Below are 25,021 nucleotides of genomic sequence, written 5' to 3'. Positions count from 1 at the left end.
GTTTAATTGCTGAAAAAAATTCTTCATCAGTTATCAATTGGTTCATCTCTTCCTTTTGTTCTTGCGTAAGAACAGGGATATTAGCTTTCATCAAATATTCATCAATATCTGCCTCACTAATCTTATCTCTAGCGTACAACTTAGAATAAAAATCAACGAAGGTCTTTTTGATAAGACTCTGCTGGTACACTACCTTACCCTTGTGTTAGCATTCTTCAGGTTAGTTTGATCTTTACCCCAGGAAAGATGTAGCTACTTTAAAGTTAATGCTACTTTATGTTAATGCTCCTCTACAGTATGTTGTCTCTTTCCAAACTATTTCAAAAACACTGTTCTATTTGTTATTAAGAATCTAGTACTATATCTTTTTGATGAGAAAAATTATATGTTTGCTAAGTTTCAACACCATCTTGATGACATCTTTTTTAATTGTCTTGCTCAAATATTATGGATTGCTTTCAGCTTGCAATATCCAAGAATCTTTGTATCAGTGAAGCCAGTTATAATGTATCCTGGACGTTTGGCCAGCAGTGCTGAATTACTTGATTAATTGTCAGCTCTTCCTGATGTGAATTCTATTGTGAATTCTATTGCATTTATTAAAGTTCCCAAGAAGCCTGGCCTTCTCCCTACCCTGCCACATCTGGAAAACCTCAGTTGGCTAGGCCCAGTGGCATGTGGCATCCTTCTGCATGCCTCAGAAGACCTCAACTAACTAAGTCATGCAGCTTACAGTCCTCCTTCCTCCCCCCACCCCCTCTAAGAAGCTTGGCCTTCTTCCTCAACTGGCCTTCTTTCTGCTCACCATGCCCGGTCCATTTACTTGTCACTTCCCTACAGCAGATGAAAGTTGTGCTCAGCTAGAATGCTAGCAAAGGCAATTTTCCTCAAGGTTAAAGAGGCAGTACTTCTCAAGCCTGGCCAAGAATAGGAACTTTGCTTGCTGGTTCCCCAAGGCCTTCCAGCCAATGGCAGGTTTCCACACACCAGTGGGCCTAGCTGACAGAGGCCTTCTGTGCATGGTGGGGAATAGGCGAGGAAGGGAGCAGACCAATAGACAAAAGGACAGGATTATTGTGAGTGATGCTGGGAGGCACAAAGCCTATGCACTGCTGGACTTAACTGGCTGAGAGCTTCCAGTCTTTGGCAGGTTTCTGCATGCCAGTGGACCTAGTTGACTGAGGTTTCTCAGTTCTCAGTATAATGGGAGTTGTCAGGCAAACACACTGCCAAGCACCCAAATTTTGATGACCAGTTGGTTGCTGCAATGGACAGTGGTCGTAAGTCTATTTCGGTCACTGAGCAAATGGTTGTAAATTAAGGACTACATGTATTGAAACAGTTTTGTTCTCAAACTTTCTACAAGAAACTTTTGAAAGAGATCATTCAGAGATCTATTCAAAACAAATTTGGGTCCAGCTGCTTGAAATACTTCCTTCAGCATAAGTCTGGATCTGCTCAACCTTCTTATATGTACTGATGGTTTAAGGTTTGTTGATGTTTGCCTGCATAATGCTCTTCTTACTACATTGCCCTATATGTAAAACTCCACATTTTTTCTTCCTCTTCACTGGTATCTCTCTAGTATTTTTTAGAAGATACTTGATTTATCTGTCATTTAATTTTATTTATTGCAATTTTAATTGGGGTATTTTGGGCCTTTGCTATTTCTTTTTATGTATATTTTAATGAATTTTATTTTTAACATTTGCATATCTCATAAGCTCTTTCGATTAGTCCTTTTTCTGGGGAGGAAGATAGAGTATGTATTTCTTAAATCAATGATTAATTTATTATCTTTCTTGTTCAGAAACATATTCAATAGTAGAAGACCTCTGTAGAAGTAGCTTATATTATTAGAATGGAGAAAACGTGAGAATTACTATCAAAACCTATTTTTTTATGTTGGATTGTAGCAGAAAATGAGAGCACTCCTATTCAACAATTATTGGAACATTTCCTTCGTCAGTTACAGAGGTAAGAATATATAATATATAAATATATTAAGATGTACAGCTGCTGTTTTGAGTTTGAAATTTAGGTGCTTAACAATGGGTTCTCTCTGATTAAGAGGTGTTTTAAAGTTGACTTTATTTTCTTTTGAGTGTGTAAGCAAATCTTTCATATAGATTCATGTCTACTTTAATCTTGTTTGAAAGTGAGAATAGGAGTCCTGGTTTTAGAAATACGAGTGCTTTGGACGTTCAACATTCTCTCCTCAATAGCTTCACAGGAACACTTTTATTTATTATTGTACCAGACAAGGCGGAAAAGTGTTTTGGATTTGATCTTTTAACAGGGTTTTGGATCATGATAAGCACAAACTTGCATGCAACACCTTAAAGTACCATAACCTATCTCTAACATATTAAAGTTCCCAGGCCCTCCAAATCATCTTTTGACAACTGATTGCAAAGTGCTGCACAGCTTTAGTTGAGTACCAGAGGAAACCAAATGAAGTATGCATTTATTTATTTTATTTATTTTATTGCATTTATATACCGCCCTTTCCCTGAGGACTCAGGGCGGTTTACAGGGAGTTAAAAATCAACCATACAAAAGTTAAAACCCAATTTAAAAAATATTAAATCAACCCTGTACTATTAAAAACCCCAATTAAAATGAGTGTCTCCTCAGCCTGGGCCCGAGAGCTCAAAGAGCCAGGTCTTCAGGCCCCGGCGGAATGATCGGAGGTCGGGAGCAGTCCTCAGCTCCACCGGCAGCTGGTTCCAGAGGGCAGGCGCCCCCACTGAGAAGGCCCTATCCCTGGGTGTCACCCGCCGGCAATCTCTTACCGGCGGAACCCTGAGCAGACCCTCCCTGTGGGAGCGCACTGGGCGAAGGGCGTTTGATGCCGGCAGCAGGTGTTCCCTCAAATACCCCGGACCCAGGCCATGTAGGGCTTTATAGGTGATAACCAGCACCTTGAATTTCACCCGGAGGGCAACCGGAAGCCAATGCAGCTCGCGGAGTAGAGGTGTTACATGGGAGTATCGGGAGACCCCCATTACAACTCGCGCGGCCGCATTCTGCACCAGTTGAAGCCTCCGAGTGGTCTTCAAGGGCAGCCCCATGTAGAGAGCGTTACAGTAGTCCAAACGGGAGGTCACAAGCGCATTAATAGTTAATAAACCTAATACTTAACTTAGAAATGTGCAGTCAGCTTTCTCTTTCTTGCTAACATACTTTTCAGTATATTCACCTATGTGTCTATTTAGGTAATCTTTACCAAACTTGTTAGAACTTATTTTCAGGTAAGCAAATTTTGCTTAGAGAATTTTTATGGACAAGGCGGAGAATGAATGTCAAAGACAAGCGTCATCCTGTCTGTTGCCAGGCTAAGGTTTCCTCCAGCTGTTCCCCTTTCCTCCTGGACCATGTGACACAGTTTCCCTGAGTTTTATTATCAATCCTCCAGCTAAGCAATGACCATTTTGATCATAGGAAATTTCCTTACCAGAATGATTCACTTTATTCTTTGCAATAAGAAAAGGCCTCATTTAGGTGCTAGGCAAGTAGCATATATTTTGATGGTTGCAATGTCCCAGGATTACGTGATTGCTATTTGTGATCTCCCCAGATGGCTTTTGACAAGCAGAGTGAATGGGGGAAGCAAGATTTGCTTAATGACTATGATTCACTTTGCTGCAATGATTCACTTAACAACCATGGGAAAAAGGGTCATAAAATTAGGCAGAACTCATTTAAAAACTATAACAGAAATTCTAGACCCAATTCTGACATAGATCAAAGACTATATATCATCAGTTGCTCCCTGTTTGAGGGGCGCCCATTCTTCACCTCTTCCTATACTATCTCATTCTTTTTCTAATGGATGGGAAAGAAGACTGCTAACCTAATCAGAGAATTAGTGGGAGGGAACAAAGAGTGTCTAGCCATCACAATTTGTCTGTCATTTTCATCTGAAATTCTCCCATAAATCCCATCCTTATGAATTGCCTCCAAAATTATTAGAGCTTATTTCCCAGGATGAAGGAACTTGATTTTCAGTCATGTCCAATATCCCATTTGTGTTTGCTATGTAAAGGAAGGGATAGACACCTCCCACTTACATCTAGTTCTGCTCTGCCATACTTGTCCCTTAAACTTGGCAAGCTGCTCAGCCCATCTTCAAGCAAAGGAGGTGGGGAAAGATTATGTGTCCATTTTCTTTCTGATGGATGAGATGATGTGACAAATACAGATCTGGCTTTCAGAAAGGAGAAGAAAGCAATGAAATTAAAAAGAAGGAAATGACAATTCAGTCCTGAAAAAATGGAATGTATTAAGTAGAAACTCTAAATAACCTCAGTGATTTTATTTGATATAAGATGTGACAGATAAAACTCTGAGAGGCTTTCGTAAATGTAAAATGATACTCTGAAACTAAGAGGAACATTTCTGGAATTCTTTATGCTTTAATTTTATCTACATTGAAATGCTGTTAAAAGGTTCACTGGATTGTTTGGCAATTAAGTGTTGAAAGCATCTAGCTCAAGATAAAAAGGTATGCTACAAGAAGGATATCTTATTAGGAGTTTGCTGCAGACCCCCAAATGACCCAGAAGAACTTTGGGCAGATAAATTAAGCCTTAAAAACTTATGAAGACATATCTTGGAAATTTGTTGTTGTTAGCTGCAAAGTTGTGTCTGACTCATTAGGTCTTATCTCGCTGCAATTAGGGAGGCGAGGTCTAACCACTTCGCCACCCTTATTGCGTCCGCAGATAATCGCCCGGCCGCCCTGTTTAGGGTGACTCGCTCCCTCCTAAATCAGGAGGTGAGGGAGGATCCCTTGCAGGGACGTGCCGAGGAGTTTAACCAACATCTGTCGGACAAAATCGCTCGGATTCGGACCGGTTTGGACTCTGACTGGGCAGAGTCTGACGATCAGGACACGGGTGGTCTTGTCGATATCATCTGGGAGGAGTTTGATTCTGTAACTCCGGAGGAAGTGGACAGGATCATGGGGAGGCTGAGCACCACCACATGTTTACTGGACCCGTGCCCTTCCTGGCTGGTTTATGCAGCCCGGGAGAGGACACGCAGCTGGTTCCAGGCAGTTATATCGGCCTCTTTGAGTGAGGGTATCTTCCCCGCCGTCTTGAAGGAGGCGGTGGTGAGGCCTCTCCTCAAGAAGCCTGCCCTGGACCCGGCTGTATTGAACAACTTTCGTCCTGTCTCCAACCTTCGCTTTCTTGCGAAGGTTGTTGAGAGTGTGGTGGCGCATCAGCTCCCTTTGGTCCTGGATGAAGCGGATTATCTAGACCCGTACCAATCGGGTTTCAGGCCCGGGTACAGCACGGAGACGGCATTGGTCGCGCTGGTGAATGATCTCTGGAGGGCTCGGGACAGGGGGCATTCCTCTGTCCTAGTCCTATTAGACCTCTCGGCGGCTTTCGATACCATCGACCATGGTATCTTGCTGCGGCGTCTCAGGGGATTGGGAGTGGGAGGCACAGTTTTACAGTGGTTCTCCTCCTATCTCTTGGGACGTTCGCAGTCGGTGTTGGCAGGGGGGCAGAGGTCGACCGCGAGGTCTCTCATTTGTGGAGTTCCTCAGGGGTCGGTCCTCTCGCCTCTCCTGTTCAACATCTACATGAAGCCGCTGGGTGAGATCATTCGTGGCTTTGGAGTTGGGTACCATCAGTACGCTGATGATACCCAACTTTTCTTTTCGACCCCAAACCACCCCAGTGATGCCCTCAACGTGATGTCCCGTTGCCTGGAGGCGGTTCGGGTCTGGATGGGGAGGAACAGACTCCAGCTCAACCCCGACAAGACTGAGTGGCTTTGCATACCTTCGTCCCGGGTTTATTCGGACATTCCACCTCTAGTTATGGGGGGTGAACTATTACCCCCCGTAGATAGGGCTCGCAACTTGGGGGTCCTCCTAGATTCACGGCTCACTTTGGAAGACCATATAGGAGCCGTGACTAGGGGGGCCTTCGCACAGGTTCGCCTGGTGCGTCAGTTGCGGCCCTATCTTAGCCGGGACGATTTATGCACGGTCACTCATGCGCTCGTGTCCTCTCGTCTGGACTACTGCAACGCTCTCTACATGGGGCTGCCCTTGAGGACTACTCGGAAGCTCCAACTGGTACAGAATGCAGCCGCGAGAGTGGTGTTGGGAGTCTCCCGATACTCCCACGTTACGCCTCTGCTCCGTGAGCTGCATTGGTTGCCAGTTGTCTTCCGGGTGAGATTCAAGGTACTGGTAACGGTATTTAAAGCACTCCATGGCATGGGGCCGGAGTACCTCAGGGAACATCTGCTGCCGGCATCAAGCTCCCTGCGCCCTGTGCGTTCCCACAGAGAGGGCCTCCTCAGGGTGCCACCGATCAGAGAATGTCGATTGGTGGCCCCCAGGGGGAGATCCTTCTCTGTGGGCGCTCCGGAGCTGTGGAATCAGCTACCGGTTGAGCTCCGGATGGCGCCCGATCTTCGCTCCTTTCGTCGCGATCTTAAGACATTTCTGTTTGTACAAGCCGGCCTAGCCTGAGGGGGAGTGTTGGGGTTATTTTATTTTTGTTTTTTTAACTTTTCTGGGGGTTTTTAGTGTTGTATTTATACTGTTTTAATTAGGGCAATTTGTTTAATCTTTTTTTAATGTTTGTATTCACTATTTTATTCTGCCCTGTGAACCGCCCTGAGTCCTCAGGGAGAAGGGCGGTATATAAATGTTATTAAATTAAATTAAATTAAATTAAATCACGACCCTATGGACAACATTTCTTCAGGCCTTCCTGTCCTCTACCATCTTCTGGAGTCCATTTAAGCTCACACCTACTGCTTCAGTGACTCCATCCGGCCACTTCATTCTCTGTCGTCCCCTTCTTCTCTTGCCCTCAATCTTTCCCACCATTAGGCTCTTCTCCAGTGAGTCCTTCCTTCTCATTAGGTGGCCAAAGTATTTGAATTTTAGCTTCAGGATCTGGCCTTCTAAAGAGCAGTCAGGGTTGATCTCCTCTAGGACTGACCAGTTTGATCGCCTTGCAGTCCAAGGGACTCGCAGGAGTCTTCTCCAGCACCACAGTTCAAAGGCCTCAATTCTTTGGCACTCAACCTTTCTTATGGTCCAGCTTTCACTGCCATACATTGCAACTGTGAAGACCATAGCCTTTGACTATACGCACTTTTGTTGACAGGGTGATGTCTCTGCTTTTTAGTGTGCTGTCTAGGTTTGCCATTGCTTTCCTCCCGAGGAGCAAGCGTCTTTTAATTTCTTGGCTACAGTCCCCATCTGCAGTGATCTTGGAGCCCAGGAAAATAAAATCTGTCACTACCTCCATTCTTCCCCATCTATTTGCCAGGAATTGAGAGGGCCGGATGCCATGATCTTGGTTTTCTTAATGTTAAGTTTCAACCCAACTTTTGCACTCTCCTTCTTCACCCGCAACAAGAGGCTCTTTAGTTCCTCTTCACTTTCTGCCATTAGAGTGGTATCATCTTCATATCTTAGGTTGTTGATATTTCTTCCGGCAATCTTAATTCCAACTTTTGATTCCTCTAACCCTGCCTTTCTCATGATGTGTTCTGCATATAAGTTAAATAGGCAGGGTGACAGTATACAGCCTTGCTGGACTCCTTTCCCAATTTTGAACCAATCAGTGGTTCCGTGTCCAGTTCTCACTGTTGCTTCTTGGCCCACATATAGGTTTCTCAAGAGACAAATAAGATGGTGTGGTACGCCCATCTCTTTAAGAACTTGCCACAGTTTGTTATGATCCACACAATCAAAGGCTTTAGCATAGTCAATGAAGCAGAAGTAGATGTTTTTCTGGAACTCCCTAGCTTTCTCCATGATCCAGCGTATGTTGGCAATTTGATCTCTAGTTCCTCTGCCTCTTTCAAATCCTGCCTGTACTTCTGGTAGTTCTTGATCCACATACTGCTGAAGTCTAGCTTGTAGGATTTTAAGCATAACTTTACTAGCATGAGAAATGAGTGCAATGGTGCGATAGTTGGAACATTCTTTGGCACTGCCTTTCTTTGGAATTGGAATGTAAACTGATCTTTTCCAATCCTGTGGCCACTGTTGAGTTTTCCAAATTTGCTGGCAAATTGAGTGTAGCACTTTTACTGCATCATCTTTTAAGATTTTGAATAGCTCAGCTGGAATACTATCACCTCCACTAGCTTTGTTGTTGCTCAGCTTTCCTAAGGCCCACTTCACTTCACATTCTAGGATGTCTGGCTCGAGGTCAGTGACCACCTCATTGTGATTATCAGGGACATTAAGCTCATTCTTGTATAGTTCTTCTGTGTAATTTTGCCACCTCTTCTTAATCTCTTCTGCCTCTGTTAGGTCCCTGCCATTTTGGTCCTTTATCATGCCCATTTTTGCATGAAACGTTCCCTTCATCTCTCCAATTTTCTTGAAAAGATCTCTGGTCCTCCCTGTTCTATTGTTTTCTTCTATTTCTTTGCACTGTTCATTTAAGAAGGCATTCTTATCTCTTCTAGCTATTCTCTGGAATTCTGCATTCAGTTGGGTGTATCTTTTTCTTTCTCCCTTGCCTTTCGCTTCCCTCCTTTCCTCAGCTATTTGCAAAGCTTCCTCAGACAGTCATTTTGCTTTCTTGCATTTCTTTTTCTTTGAGATGGTTTTGGTTGCTACCTGTTGTACAATGTTGCAAACCTCTGTCCATAGTTCTTCAGGCACTCTGTCTATCAGATCTAATTCCTTAAATCTATTTGTCACCTCTTCTGTATATTCAACAGGGATATGATTTAATTCATACCTGACTGGCCTAGTGCTTTTTCCTACTTTCTTCAGTTTAAGCCTAAACTTTGCAATGAGAAGCTCATGGTCTGAGCCACAGTTAGCTCCTGGTCTTGTTTTTATTGACTGTATAGAGCTTCTCCATCTTTGGCTGCAGAGCATATAGTCAATCTGATTTCTGTGTTGACCGTCTGATGATTGTCCATGTGTAGAGCCGTCTCTTGGGTTGTTGGAAAAGAGTGTTTGCTATGACCATCGTATTATCTTGACAAAATTCGATGTTCAATCTTGTCATCTCTTGTTTGACCACATCCAGCTTGCCTTGATTCGTGGATCTTACATTCCAGGTTCCTATGGAGAAAAAATCTTTACAGCATTGGACTTTCCTTTCACCACCAGACACATCCACAGCTGAGTGTCCTTTTGGCTTTAGCCCAGTCGCTTCATTCTTTCTGGCGCTACTAGTACTAGCCCTCTGCTCTTCCCCAGTAGCATATTGGACGCCTTCCGACCTGAGGGGCTCATCTTCCAGCGTCATATCGTTTTACCTTTTGGTACTGTCCATAGGGTTTTCATGGCAAAGATACTGGAGTGGTTTGCCATTTCCTTCTCCAGTGGATCATGTTTTGTCAGAACTCTCTGCTATGACCTTTCTGTCTTGGGTGGCCCTGCACGGCATAGCTCATAGCTTCATTGAATTACACAAGCCCCTTCGCCACAAGAAGGCAGTAATCCATGAAGGGGATCTTGGAAATTTAATTGTCCCCTAAACAAGAAGTCAGATAATTTCTGATTCCTCTTTGCCTTTTTCTTTTTTGTTTTTTCCCCCTTGCCCTTTTCAAGGGTCAACCTTACATCCTTGGATTGATTGATTGACTGATTAAATTTATATGATGTCTATTACACTGTCAAGCAACTCTGGGCTTCAGTCTATAGTATCAGAGACAGTAGTTGATTGAAAATTTTAAAGTGGTAGGAACTTTGAGTAAAAATGTTTATTGTTAGAATTCTTGATTTTAACAATTACATAGATTTTTAAAAAATTAGAGCCTAGATTTTCAGAGGGCCAATTTTAATAACTCGGACAAATAGTAAGATATTCTGGGAATAAAACTCTTAAAACCAAAGAGGTTGTAATTGTTAGAGACTTCTTGATAAAGCACTTAAAAATGCTGAGCTTGTCAGCTGGAAAGCTAACACTCCATGTGGGAGACCCAAGTGCGGTGAGCTGCCGTTCCTGCCTCAGCTCCTGCCCACCTCACATTTTGAAAGCATGCAAATGTAAGTAGATTAATAAGCACCACTGTGATGGAAAGGTGAAGTGTTCTGTGTCCCTTTTGCAGATAGCCATGTTGGCCACATGACCATGGAAAATGACTTTAGAAAACACTGACTCCCTTGACCAAGAAACAGAGATGAGCACTGTACCCTAGAGTCAGGCACGACTGGATAGGGAAACCTTTACCTAACCTTTACTCTTGAAAATAGAACTAAGACTAATGTAGTCTCAAACACTATCAATGAGGGGGGAAAAATAAGGAGACATCTAAAGGAGCCGAGCCAATACGATTAAATAGGCAGGTTGCAAAGAAGTAAAATTAAATAAGATTCCTTATAAGAAATAGAAGAAGGACTAACAGCCATGGAAGTCTATAGTTCTTCAAGCTAGGTCATGAAACATAGCAAGTATTTGAAAAATTCTACCATACTATTGTAGAATATAAAAAAAGAGTATTGAAAGTTTGGTAGAGTGTCCCTTTTTTTCCTCTTGTACCAAAAAAGAATCATGGCAGGTTACTTTCAATTTATTTCTTATGCCTTCTTTCTTAAGACTGAATTGTCATTTACTTACCAATCCTTGGAAAGTAAATCCTATCCTTACCAATCCTATGTCTTCATCAAAGTTGTACTGATACTCCACTATATCTACTCTATGAAGTTTCAGCCCAGTAGGAAGGAGGTCAGGAAAGCTAAGCTAGCAAAATTCATCAATAATGACTTTTTAAAAATATATGAATAGGAAGAAAAAAATAACAGAGGCTCATAGCCTCTGTAGAAAAAAAATTAAGATGAGCAAGAAAAATAGAGAAACTCAACTCCTATTTTGCCTTTTCTTTACATCTAAAGGATCTAATGATTTGAGTAGCATGTGAGGAGTCCTGCAGAACTGGCTGGGGGTGCCAGAGGATTGGAGAAGAGCAAATGTCTCCCTGTTCAAGAAAGGAAAAATAGAAGATCCTAGTGATTATTGAACAGTGATCCTAGCGTCAATACTTGGAAAGATATGTTAGAGCAGATAATAAAGCCAATCATTTGTAAGTTTCTTACAGACAATGTTGTGATTTGCTAAGAGTCAAAAATAGGCCATTTGAGACAAATGCTATTTTCTTTAACAAAGCAACTATTTTAGTAGTTGGGGGAATACAGCAAATATAATTTACTGTGATTTTAGCAAAATGTTTAACAAGGTTCCATGTGTTGTATTCATTGACAAATAGCTAAAGTACGGTATGGTTTGGATGGTTCTACAGTAAAGGGGCCACAACTGACCAACTATACTTAGAGTCAACATGGGTCTCTTTTGGGACAAATACTATTCAACATTTTTATTAATAATTTAGATAAAGGAATTGGTAGACTACTTGTTAGTTCATGGATGACACAAAATGGAAGGTCTGACCAACCTGGGAAGATAGAACAAGATTGCATTCTAATCTGACAAGTTGAAAGACTTGGTTAAGAGCAACAAGGTATCCTTCAATAGGGATAAATCTAAGTTAGAAAGTTTAATGAAGGAAAACATTTGACATACATAAAATTTGAGGGATTTTTAGCTTAGAAACAATAATTTAAAAAAAGATTTGATTATGGCCATTGCCAACAAGCTGCACATGAATAAACAATGTAAGTCAACTTCTAGAAGGGCTTATGCAATTCTGGGCTACAATTAGAGTCATTGCATGAGAAATGTGAGAAATCTTTATTCCCCTCTATTCCACACTAGTAAAACCATATCTGGAGTTCTGCTTATGATTCTGGGCATAGCCAAAAGATATTGGCAGTTTAGAATAAGTTCAGAGGAGGATGACAAATATAATACAGAGATACTCTACTGCAGGCCAGATGCGTCATGAAGAAACCGTGCCCACCCCATTGCCAGCAATGGGAAAAAAGCTCTAATACATCCTCATCTGACGTTGCAGGTTTGACATGTCTGCTCTACTGGGACAAGATGAAAGAATAGAAAAGAATAGAATAGAAAATTTATTGTCACTTTAAATGTAATTAATCAGCATACATTAAAATGAAATTTTGTTCCACTCAGTTCTCAGAAAATACCATTATGTATACACACACCCACACACACACCAGAGAGAAACATCACAGTCTAGTTTTTTTTTAATTATTATTTTAATTCCATTTATATCCCGCCCTTCTCCGAAGACTCAGGGCGGCTTACAAGCTTAGCAGTAGCCTTCATTCTATGTATATGCCTGCTTATTAGGGCTTTCACACACCCCCAAGTGGCATTATTACAAAGTCAGCTTAATTGCCCCCAACAATCTGGGTCCTCATTTTACCTACCTCAGAAGGATGGAAGGCTGAGTCAACCTTGAGCCTGGTGGGATGCGAACCTGCACTAATTGCAGGCAGCTGGTGTTACTTAAGGAGGCATTAGCCCACTGCTCCACCAAGGCTCTGTATACATATGCATGGCAAAAAAGAAGAATCCTGCAAATTTATAAGATGGATGGAATAAGGAACAAAACTGTTACAGAATTTAGTAGTTCTGCTATAAGTACTTTGAAACCTCCTCCCGTAGGGAAACAACAAAAATGGACCGTGAAGTGGGTGTGTGGGGTCTCTATTAATGCTTCAAGCTTCAAGCACATATCGGTTATAAGCCGTATCCTGAATAATGGGAAGTGAGCTTCCTATAACTTTCTCAGCTGTCCTTACCACTCACTGTATGGACCTTCTATCTGAGGAACTGCTACCAGTTTGTTACAACAATCATGCATCTGTAAAAATTGGCCAGAACAGAAGGAGAAAGATATGCTTTCCTCATCTGATGCAAGAAATGCAAACGCTGGTTTGCATGCTTCCCTAAAGATAATGTATGAAGAGACTAACTAGTTTGTTAGTTATTTGCACCCCCAAGTACTTAATACTATTGACCACTTCCACAGCTGCAGCCTTGATACAAAGTGAAATGTGACTATGCCGGCTCTTTCTAAAATCAACAATGATCTCCTTTGTTTTATTAACATTCAAAATGAGGTTATCTTTGGTGGCCCAGTCCACTAAAGCCTTCACCTTCTCCCTATAAGAATCTCTGTTATCATCCCGGATAAGACCCACCACTGCTATGTCAACCACAAGCATCACAATATGATTCGTAGCAGACTTGGCATAGCAATCATAAATCATCAAGCGGACTCAAAACACAGCCTGTGGGGAACCCATACTCAAAAAGATGGAAACTTTTCTTTCAACTCACACAAACTGGGGCCTACCAGTAACGATGCCAAGTATCTAGTTACGTAAGGAAGTATTAAAACTTAATAAGCCCAGTTTGCTCATCAAAATATCAGTCTAGTAAACAGAAGAAGATATAGCAATAGCACTTAGATTTATATATTGCTTCATAGTGCTTTGCAGCCATCTCTAAGCAGTTTACAGATTCAGCATATTGCACCCATCAATCTGGGTCCTCATTTTACCGACCTTGGAAGGATGGAAGTCTGGGTCAACCTTGAGCCGATGACAATTGAACTGCCAAATGACAGGCAGCTGGCATTCAGCAGACGTAGCCTGCAGTATTACATTCTAACCACTGTAACACCATGGTTCATAATAACATTGTTTAGGTACCTATAGAAGGATGTCAAAGGAAAGACGGTCAGGAACTCTACGACATAGAAAGTAGATCCAGAAATAGGTTGCAGCTATGTTGATTTCATTTAAATACGAAGAAAATCTTCTGTAAGATCAATAATAGAACAGTTTCTCTAAGAAGGTTGTAGCTTATCCATTTTATGGGAAGGTTCCCAACAGTCTTCTCGAGATTTATTTTATTTTTGATACATTAGGAAAGATTGGACTTTATGATTCTTGTGATTTCTTTCAACTCTACACATTTATGATTCTAGGATACTTTTCACATATATAAACACTCTCTCAGGAAAGGGGAGTTGATTTGCTGGCAAAGGAGTAGAAAGAGCTGGCAATTTTGAACAGAGAAGTTGAAGGAAAAAGAATAATGATTGCTGCTGACCCAAAATGGATTCTGGGCAGCATTGGCTACTTCAGCTTGTTTGTTCCAGGGGAGCCCAAGTCCATTTAATCACCCCAAAGGACAATCTTGCTTTCTTCTGCTTTCATTAGGAAGAAAAATAGAAGAGTTTCTCTGTCATAAGGTTGCACATCCAGTTGGAAATAATGGCATATGCTGAATATTTGTTATGCTCAGATATTTATTTGTGGTAGATGCTCTAAGATTTTGGGCACTTTGGTGGGTTAGGGATTGTATTTCAGTTCTTTATATTTTCCATTCCTTGGCTTTGCCTTCAGGTATTGCATATTGCAGAAAGTTGTTAATTGACATCGATATGTAGCAATATTATGCCTAAATATAATATTCTATGCTTTTTTTAGGAAGGATCCTCATGGGTTTTTTGCCTTTCCAGTCACTGATGCTATTGCTCCTGGCTATTCCATGATAATAAAACATCCTATGGATTTTGGTACAATGAAAGAAAAAATTGTAGCAAATGAGTACAAGTCGGTAACAGAATTTAAGGTAAATTAACAGAGATTTATTAATCCAATATTAATGTTCATATGAATCTTTTTTTTCTCTGTAACAAAGATAAGGTTCCAGAGATAGACATAGAAATCTTTGTATTCTACAGGAACATGCTTCATCCTATACCTAAAAAGTCAAAGCTATTCAGTGTGTTCAATGTATTATATTGCTACGTGCCATAAATATATGCATTTTACAAACTATAAAAGTTTCTTTTAGGACTATAGCAGTCTTCTAATAACTTAGTGCCTTCATTTTTATTGTTTTTCAGATATGCTTCATAAGTTCCTTGGCAAATTGCTTAACTATTTTTTCTAAATATATTACAAAACAGGACAAAAATAAATAGTAAAATGAAATAGGTTTCTTTATTTCTTGTTTAGATCTTGGAAGCATCTTCTTTCTATCTCTTTTTCTGCCTTTGCCAAGATAAATCCTGTATTTCATACTATTTCCTCCTTTTCAATCAAACTATTCTCTAAACAAACTTGCCTCATTCACTTGTCCTTCCTTTTTTTTGTGCTAGTTTTTTTGCATTCCAGAGAAAAAATAATTTAGAACTCCATACTCTAAGAAATAACATTATTTCTTGAATGGATGAGTAACAAAATTTTCACTGAGTTCCAATCTAGACTAATTTCTGCTATTTTACTAAAGGCATCTTATCTATTACATCAGTAATAATAATAATGAAACGTGTAACAGTGATACCCATTGTCATCGGGGCACTGGGAACTATGTCCAAAAACATTGCAAAATACATCAAGAGATTGCAACTTCCTGCAATAACTCCAGTAAAACTACAAAAAACTGCACTACTCAGAACATCTTACTTTTTAAGGAGATACCTGGTTGATACCTAGGATGCTGGTAGCAACCCGTGTCAACCATTAGTGCCAGTCAGTTTGAATGTTCAGTTGACTTGAGGTTCATGTTTAATGAATAAAAGTTTTATGATGATGATGATGATGCACTACCTTGATGTGGTTGTGGGGCTTCTGTACTATAAGGAAGATGACAGCTGTGCCAGAGGTTCAACTATACTGGACAAGTCTCATCAGAAGAGTCAGACAGAGTCTCTCCCATAAAAAATATGGTGAGATGTAAATTTCAGAATGCCATACCGGCTCAGATGTTACCCGGGTTAACAAGGGTTACAGGACTCAGGACTGTTGGCTGAGCAACAGGGCCAGCAGCTGCAGAACTACTGGAAGAAAAGGTGTTTACCTGTCGTAAAGACACAGTGATTGAAAACAAAGAAATAATGATCTGTTATTACAGATCAAGTCCAACAAGAAGAGGATATCTAAAACAAATGCACCAGTTCTAGAAAGAACAAAATCCAGAATCAGAAATAACAGAACAGAGACTAGCAGATCAATGCCAGTTCATAATACGGCATAAAGTATTCACAGAAACAGAATTGGACAAACTGAAAAGGTTTATCCAGGGCAAAGAAATCAAAGCCTTGCCAGAAGTAATTCAGAATGTTGAGGCAAGCCAGGAGGAGTTGGCAGTGAAGGAATCCAGCAGAGATATATACAACTGTTCTCATTTGGAAACCAGGCACCTATTCCTCAGGAAGAACAAAGCCCTCTAACTAAAGAAATAAAAGAATTGAAACAAAGAATAACTGAGCATCTAGAACAGCACAAAAACAACGGAATAAGGCTGCCTGCACTGAAGCTTGTTCCAAAGAAACAGCTAGCACAAGCATTAAAAGATGCAAATACTGCAATATCAAGTATAAGCACCAATTCACTGCAAGAAACAAACCAACTAATGTACAGCACAGCTGCAGTCATAACTGAATCCCTGGGATGCAAAATCAACAAAGAAGAAAAGCAAACAAATAGTGCACCACAAAAATGGAAGGTTAGACTAGAAAATAAGACCGGCAAGTTAAGATCACATACAAGCAAGCTAGAACAGCTTAAAGAAAAGAAGCTGAAGAACAAGAAGACCAAAGAATACTTAATCAAGAAATACCACTTAGAAACAAGGAAGATCAAGGAAGCACTGGAAATAATAAAGTAGCAAATAACAGCTATAGCTAGGAAAATCAGTAGATACGAAGCTCGAATTGCAAATTATAGGCAGAACCTCCAATTTCAATCCAATCAGAAACGTTTCTACCAATCCATTAATGGAGAAACTGCAATGAGTCAGTACCTGACAAGGAAGAAACAGTGCAGTTCTGGAAGCAGATACGGGATAACCCAAAGAAACACAACAAGGCTGCGGCTAGGTTAAAAGAGATGGATGCAAATAAAATAGAAGTTGAAATGAAAGAACTAGCAATAACAACAAAAATGGTAGAAAAAAGAACAAGGAAGATCAAAAATTGGTCAGCACCAAGTGAAGATGAACTACATGGATTTTGGTTGAAACATCTAACTTATATACCCACTCATTACCAAGCAATTCAACAATATACTGAAAGGAGGAGAAATTGAAAAGTGGCTAACAACTGGGAAAACCTACCTAATAATGAAAAATCCAGCAAAAGGGGCAACACCAGGCAACTACAGGCCAATTACCTGCTTACCAACAACTTTCAAATTGCTAACTGGTGTGGTAGCTGATGTAGTATAACAGCATCTAATTGAAAGCAATCTCTTTCCACTCGAACAGAAAGAAAACCGCCCCAATAGCAGAGGAACAAAAGATTAACTCCTAATAGACAAAATGATCTTGGAAAACTGCAAGAAAAGGAAGACCAACCTGAATGTGGTATGGATTGACTATAAAAAGGCATTTGACTCTGCCACATTACTGGATAATCAAGTACCTAGAAATAACAGGAGTCAGTAGAAACATCAGAAAATTTGTGCAAAGATCGATGGCACAATGGAAGACACAGTTGCAGGTCAATGATGAAAGACTGGGAGAGGTTAATATTGAGAGGAATATTTCTAGGAGATTCATTATCACCATTACTATTTGTTAATTGCACTGTTTCCTCTGTCAACAATACTGAATAACTCAGGACATGGCTATCAAACATCAAAAACATCTGCCAGACTATCCCACCTCCTTTACATGGATGATCTGAAGCTGTATAGAAAAACATCATCTGAAATAGAATCGCTGCTGAACACTGTCTGTCTATATATAGCCAAGATATTGCAGTGGAGTTTGGCTTGGACAAATGTGCCACACTTACTCTCAAACAAGGAAAAATAGTGATAACTGAAGGAATCAAGATGCCCCATGAAAATAACATTAAAAGTCAGGATGAGGAAGATTACTACAAATACTTGGGTATCCTTCAAGCTGACAACATTAAGCACACTGAAGTCAAGAAAAAGATTAGAGGTGAATACATCAAGAGTGTGAAGATCTTAAAGTCCAAACTCAACGGAGGAAATACCGTGAATGCAATCAACACCTGAGAAATTCCAATCGTTAGATACATAGCTGGAATAGTGGACTGGACTCAAGCAGAACTAAAAGCAGTGGATAGGAAGACCAGAAAAATAATGTCAATGAATCATGCTCTTCATCCACGCAGTGATATTGACAGACTCTATCTACCAAGGTAAATATGTGGACATGGAATGCTGCAAGTACATCAAGTGGTTGAAGAAGAAAAAATGGCTTTGGAAGAATATCTGAAGGACAATCGTGAAGATGCACTGAAATTAGTTTATCAGGAAGGCTTACTGACTACTGGAGAGACCAAACTGGCCTACAAGAAAGACCAAATGAAGAACAGAATAGAGGCATAGGAACACAAAGCACTCCATGGCCAGTATATTAAAAAAATAGCTGGGAATGCAGATAATAACAAGACCTGACAATGGCTAAGAGCAGGAAAGTTGAAGAAAGAGACCGAGGGACTAATTCTGGCTGCACAAGACCAAGCCTTAAGGACAGATGCATACAAAGTCAAAATTGAGAAGACAGCAACAGACAGTAAGTGCTGCCTATGCAAAGAAGCTGAAGAAACAGTGGACCACCTGGTAAGCTGCTGCAAGAAGATCGCACAGACTGACTACAAGCAGCAGCATGACAAAGTAGCAACAATGGTGCATTGGAAGATCTGCAAGAAATATCATTTGCCTGTAAGCAAGAACTGGTGGGATCATAAAATAGAGAAAGTCATAGAAAAGATAAAGTTAAACTGCTCTGGAACTTCAGAATTCAAACAGACAAGCACCTGCAACGTAACACCCCGGACTTAACAATTGTCAATAAGAAAGACAAAAAAGTCTGGATAGTGGACGTGGCAGTGCCTGGAGACAGCAGAATAGATGAGAAATAACTGGAGAAGATAACAAAATACAAAGACCTACAAATAGAAATAGAAAGACTGTGGCAAAGGCAAGCAAGGGTAGTACCAATAGTAATAGGCGCTTTGGGTGCAATCCTAAAACAACTGGAGCACCACTTGAACACCATTGGCATTGACAAATTTGCATTAGTCAATTGCAAAAGGCAACCTTACTAGAAACTGCTTCCATCCTGTGACAATATGTGTAATACCATCAAACATCCACATCTGCCTATCCCAGGTCCTTGGTAAGGACTCGATAGGTAGACAAAAATGCCAAATCCAGTCTGAACATCTGGCTGACTGTGCGATGATCAATAATAATAATAATAATAAAGTTGGAAGGGACCTTGGAGGTCATCTAGTCCACCTGCTCAGGCAGGAAACCCTATACCATTTCAGACAAATGGCTGTCCAGTCTCTTAGAATATTATATGAGGTTTAGAAATAAACAAAAGAATGTCATCTGCAAATAAAATTTGTATTCAATTTAGCTATATACTATTCTGTAGGTTTCCCTATTTTATTTAATTACACAAGCCCAATATTAAAAAGCAAAGGTGAAAGTAGACCTTGTCGGATTCCTCTAAATCAGAGGTCCCCAACCTTTTTGGGCACTAGTTTTGTGGAGAAAGGTTTTTCGTGGAGACTGGTTTCATGGAGAAAGGTTTTTCCACAGACCGGAGAGTGCATGGTTTTGTGTGCTGTCTGCATCCCACGGATGAGGCTTTGCTTGTTTGTGTGGACCAGTTGCTGGCATGCTATGGCCTGGTATCGGGCCATAGACAAGGGGTTGGGGACCCTTGCTCTAAATAGGAGAAAAATAGGAGAAAACATTCCATTAACCTTCACTGTAGGCAACTCATTTAAAACCTTAATCCATTTTATAATTTAAAAGGAAATCCACATCTATTAGTAGAGCAATCATGTATTGGTTATTTATTTTGTCAAAGGTTTTTTCAGCATTTAATATTGAATTTATCATTTTTAATAGTAAATATTATTATTTACTGCAATCTATTTGCTAATATTTCTGTTAAATTCTTTGTATCAACATTAATGATATAGGACAATTAGGACTCTGAATATGTTCTTTAGTTACTTCTAAAGGTAAAGGTTCTCCCGCACATGCGTGCTAGTTGTTTCCGACTCTCGGGGCCGGTGCTCATCTCTGTTTCAAAGCCGAAGAGCCAGCGCTTGTCCGAGGACGTCTCCGTGGTCATGTGGCCGGCATGACTAGATGCCAAAGGCGCACGGAACTCTATTACCTTCCCACTGTAGTGGTCCCTATTTTTCTACTTGCATTTTTACATGCTTTCGAACTGCTAGGTTGGCAGAAGCTGGGACAAGTAACAGGCGCTCACTCTGTTATGTGGCACTCGGGATTCGACCCGCCAAACTGCCGACCTTCTGATCGACAAGCTCAGCGTCCTAACCCACTGAGCCACAGCGTCCCCTTTAGTTACTTCTAGTATAACCATAATATAATCCTGATTAAATGCCAATGATAAAATTATCTTACCAAATATATCTTCATACGAAGTTTTTGCATCAAAAGCTCTATAAATGTTTTATACTACTCAATAGGGGGTAGAAATCTAATCCTGGTATTTTGCCATTTTTAAAATTATTTGTTTAATCCCTACCTCATATAATGGAGCACGTAGAAGTACCACATCTAAATGTGGTAAATTAATTTTATTTAAAAGCACCTCTATATTTTAATCTGATATATTCTCAATTTACTATATAATTGTGAATATGTACTTTATTTGCTTCCCATTCAAAAATTCTTACACTTGGTGTTTCTGAATTCAAATCAAGATATTGCAAGGTCTATCCGTATTTGATGTACATTTTTTTTACCATTCAGTAGAATAACATTGAAATGCCAATTTCCCAATACCATAATCAGTTTTTGAAATATACATCTAAAGATGACTGCATTATAATTAGATGCATAACAAACCTTAATATTACATTCTTGAATTTGATATATATAAAATTAAGTCATTAAAAAATAGTCAAGTCTAAAGAAATTCTGATAGATATGTGAATAAAGTGTATATTTTCTTTTAGTGTTTTTTTTAAATCCCATTTATATCCCTCCCTTCTCCGAAGACTCAGGGCGGCTTACAATCTAAGCACAAATCAAACGCCAAGGGTCTATTAAATTCAATTCTTCTGAATAAATATTGTTTCCCTCACTTTCATGCCGGCATATTTCTATCAACCTCAGGAACCAACAGTTCACTAAACTCTCTTATGACATCGTTAACACACTTATTCAAATGTTGAGAACATTCATATAACATAAGGGAATGTAAATTAGATCCATAAACATTAACCTTAGCTATTACAATCTCTGCTATATTAGGACATAAAATTAAATAAGCCCATTTATATCAGTAATAAATTGTTGTACATTAGTAATAAACTGCTCTACATCCATTCAGAATCTCTTTCAAACCAAAATGTCTATACCTTTAGCTTTTGTCGAAGTATCTGTGTGGTACACCTGTCTTACCCAATTCTTTATTAATATAAATTTATCCATTTCCATTAAACAGGTCTTCTATACATAAGCAATATCTGCTCTTAATTATTTTATATATACTAATATGTGTCTGAATTCTCACAGGTGTTTATATGAATACTCACTAACCTTATCTATAAATTTTATTTTGGTCCACTTATCAATGTTCTGATACCAATTCACTTTATGATCTGTATCATTTAACAAGTATCTAATTACCTTTTTAATGTTTAAATATTTAACATATTTTTGGTGTGTGTGTGTGTGTGTGTGTGTGTATAATATGTGTGTGTGTTGCATAAAAATTAAAAAATGAGATTCAAAAAAGTACTAAAAATAGAATGTATATGTTAAAAGAATGAAAAAAACTATTCCCAAAGGTGATAGCACAGTGATTTCATCTCGCTTCTTATGCTGAAAATAACACAGCAGTACTATTTGTTAAAACTAATGTGTAGAATTGGTCATATGCCCAGATTCTTAATATTTGAAATAACCAAAACATGAACTCAGAAGGAAAAAAAATAGAGATATAGAGCTTTTTAAATTGAGATTTTTACAGCAGAACTGTGGGCAAACTCAAACTTTTTCTGCAGCATATTCCATGGAATGAAAAGTTAGGCTTTTCTATCAGCATATTTTAAAGATAGGATAAAGGTCTGTATTGAGATTATTGAATCTGTGAATCTGATTTTGATAATAAATGTAGAATGTAGCTGGATTATGCATTAAACATTGAACTTGTAATCTGGTGAGGGTTTGAGTTTTTGTAAACATCTTTTTTTTCCTGAAACCTTCTTAGTGAAATCAGAATAAATTGAACCCCAGCTTCAAAAGGGTTGATTCTTGGCAAAATATATGTAAAATCTCATCTCTTGTGGTAATATGGAAGAAAAATACAATACTAATATTGGATCTGGTTCTGGTCACTGTAGTATTATTTTTCTTGACAAATTTATGTTCACCTCTGGTTATTTTTGTCCAAATGCATACAGATATTATTCTTATAATAGAATTTCCCCAAACATCAGTATCAGAGTGAATGTTCTATGGTTTGCTGCATTTTTCTATGTTCCCCACTTTTCTTTTGACTATAGGAACAGCAATTGCTGTCATCCAAATATCTGGTACTTCATTCAGGATTTCTCAAATACTAAAGGTAGAATAGAATAGAGCTGGAAGGGACCTTGAAGGTCTTCTAGTCCAGCCCCCTGCTGAAGCAGGAGAACCTATACGATTTCAGACAAGCAACTGTCTAGTCTCTTCTTAAAAACCTCCAGTGATGGAGCACGCACAATTTCTGAAGGCAAGCTGTTCCACTGGTTAATTGTCCTCACTGTTAGGAACTTTCTACTTAATTCCAGGTTGTTTCTCTCTTTGGTCAGATTCCAACCATTGATTCTTATCTTGCCCTCTGGTGCTTTGAAGAATAGTTTGACGCTCTCTTCTTTGTGGCAGCCCCTCAAATATTGGAATATTCCTATTATGTCACTCCTGTTTCTTCTTTTCTTTAGACTAGCCAAACCCAATTTCTGCAGCCGTTCTTCCTATGTTTTAGTCTCCAGGCCTTTGATCATTTTAGTTGATCTTCTCTGAACTTTTTCCAAAGTCTCAAAATCTTTTTTGTGGTATGGTGACCAAAATTGGTTGCAGTATTCCAGGTGTGGTCTTACTAGGATTTTATAAAGTGGACTAATACTTCACATGTTTTTGATTCTATGCCTCTGTTTATACAACCCAGGGTTGTATTAGCTTTTATGGTTGTTGCTGCACACTGCTGGTTTATAGTCAAGTGATCGTCCACTAGGACTCCAGGCTCCCTCTGACAGTTACGGTTTTTGAGCCAGGTCTTGCCTAATCTGTATTTATATCCTTGATTTGTTCTGCCTAAATGTAAAACTTTGCTTTTCTCCACATTGAAACACATTTTGTTGGATAGGGCAACAAAGTTTGTCAAGATCTTTTTGGATCCTGAGCTTGTCTTCTTGCCAGTTTAGTGTCATCTGCAAATTTGATGAGGTCCCCTTCTGTTCCCTCATCTAAGTCATTTATGAAGATATTAAAGAGTATTGAGCCTAAGATGGAGTTTGTGGTACCCAGTGCTTTTTTTGTAAAAGAAAAAGGTGCTGGAACTCACACATGTCATAGAACCTGCCTTGCCTACCCTACAAGGTTCCATCCAAAAAAGGTGCCGGAACTCCATTCTGAGCGTTCTATGAGAAAAAAAGCCCTGGTGGTACCCCACTGCTTACTTCTGTCTATATCAAGGATTACTCACTGAGTACGTTTTATCAGCCATCTACAGATCCATCTGGTGGTGATGTTGTCTATCCCACCTTTTTCTAGCTTACTAAGCAGCAGGTTATGATCTATTTTGTCAAATGCCTTACTGAAATCTAAGCATACTATGTAGACAGCATTTCACTGGTCTACTAATTTAGTCACTTTATCAAAGAATGAAATAAGATTGGTTTGGCATGATCTGTTGTTGTTTTTTTGTAATATTTTATTAATTTTCTAATTTTACATAAGTATTTAAAAAGCAACGTGGTGGCTAGGTTAATCGATAATTCAATAACATACAAAAATCTTTAGTACAGATCTCAAGCTACTACATCAAATATTTCCTCTCTTTTTCCCTTAATGCAGGGGTGTCAAACTGCCATGGGCTGGATGTGTCATGCGGAAGCTGCGCCCACCCCATTGCTGGCAATGGCAAAACCGTCCCAATACGTTGCGTGACATCATGTGACGTCACGAGTTTGACATGTCTGCCTTAATATCTGCTGTCTCATATTTGAACTAATACAGTTCTTGTTATATCAATTAATTAAAAATAGCATTGTTACATTTATCAATAAATCTTTAGTTTATACATATCCTAGTTGCTTTAACATTCACTCTTTATAGACAATCAATGTCCTATTGTTAAGTTTTTCCCAAATTTTAGTTTCCCATCAATATTTAAATTTTAACATTTGATATTTATAATTTCCAAGTTTTAGGTAACCAAAGTTTCCTTTATCTCAATTCATAACAAAGTCTAATATTCAAGATACACATCTTATCTATTTGACTATATTCTATTTCCCACCATCTTACATCATCTAATTAATAGTACAATATAACATCCTTATTTTCAACTAATTTCCAAATGTCTTAAATTTAATGACCAAAATTTCCCTTATCTCAACATCAGATATTTCACTAATACAGTTCTTATTATATCAACTAAGTAAAAACATATTTATTACATTTATGAATAAATTTTTAGCTTATGCATATCTTAATTACTTTTACACTCAATCTTTATAGACAATCCATATCCTATTTATTTGTTTTCCTCAATTTTTAATTTCCCATCAATATTCAAATTTAACTTTTAATATTTATATTTCCAAGTTTTAAGTGACGAAAGTTTTCTTTATCTCAATTCATAACAAAATTTAGTATTCAAAAAAATATCTCTTTGAATTTATTCTATTTTAATTCAAGAATACACTTTATGTTATAGTGAGTTTGTCCTGCCACTACAAGGGGTCCGGGTGCCTTCTTAGGAGGAGGTCTTAAAGTAGAACCGCAATAAGGTTTTAACAGGCTGCAATGGAAAACAGGATGAGGAGCCCTTGTTTTAAAATCTGCCTGCTTTTTATAGGTCTTGGAAGCCTTTTTTAA

At 39.1% G+C, this 25,021-nt stretch overlaps 1 protein-coding gene across 8 annotated transcripts in view; it reads left to right on the top strand.

Annotated features, from left to right (window-relative positions):
- Positions 1-25,021, top strand: part of BRD9 (bromodomain containing 9) — a 122,408-nt gene that overhangs the window by 33,260 nt on the left and 64,127 nt on the right. For 7 of the 8 annotated variants that reach the window (XM_083377118.1, XM_083377112.1, XM_083377115.1 and 4 more), the window contains 2 exons: positions 1,917-1,977; positions 14,384-14,528. In XM_083377118.1, coding sequence (XP_083233244.1) covers positions 1,917-1,977; positions 14,384-14,528 — 206 coding nt within the window. The remainder of the gene's footprint in view (positions 1-1,916; positions 1,978-14,383; positions 14,529-25,021) is intronic. The other variant, XM_083377113.1, reaches the window with a different exon arrangement.

Source organism: Vipera ursinii, assembly GCF_947247035.1.
Source record: "Vipera ursinii genome assembly, chromosome: Z".
Classification (NCBI taxonomy): domain Eukaryota; kingdom Metazoa; phylum Chordata; class Lepidosauria; order Squamata; family Viperidae; genus Vipera; species Vipera ursinii.
This window is presented reverse-complemented; position numbering and strand designations above follow the sequence as displayed.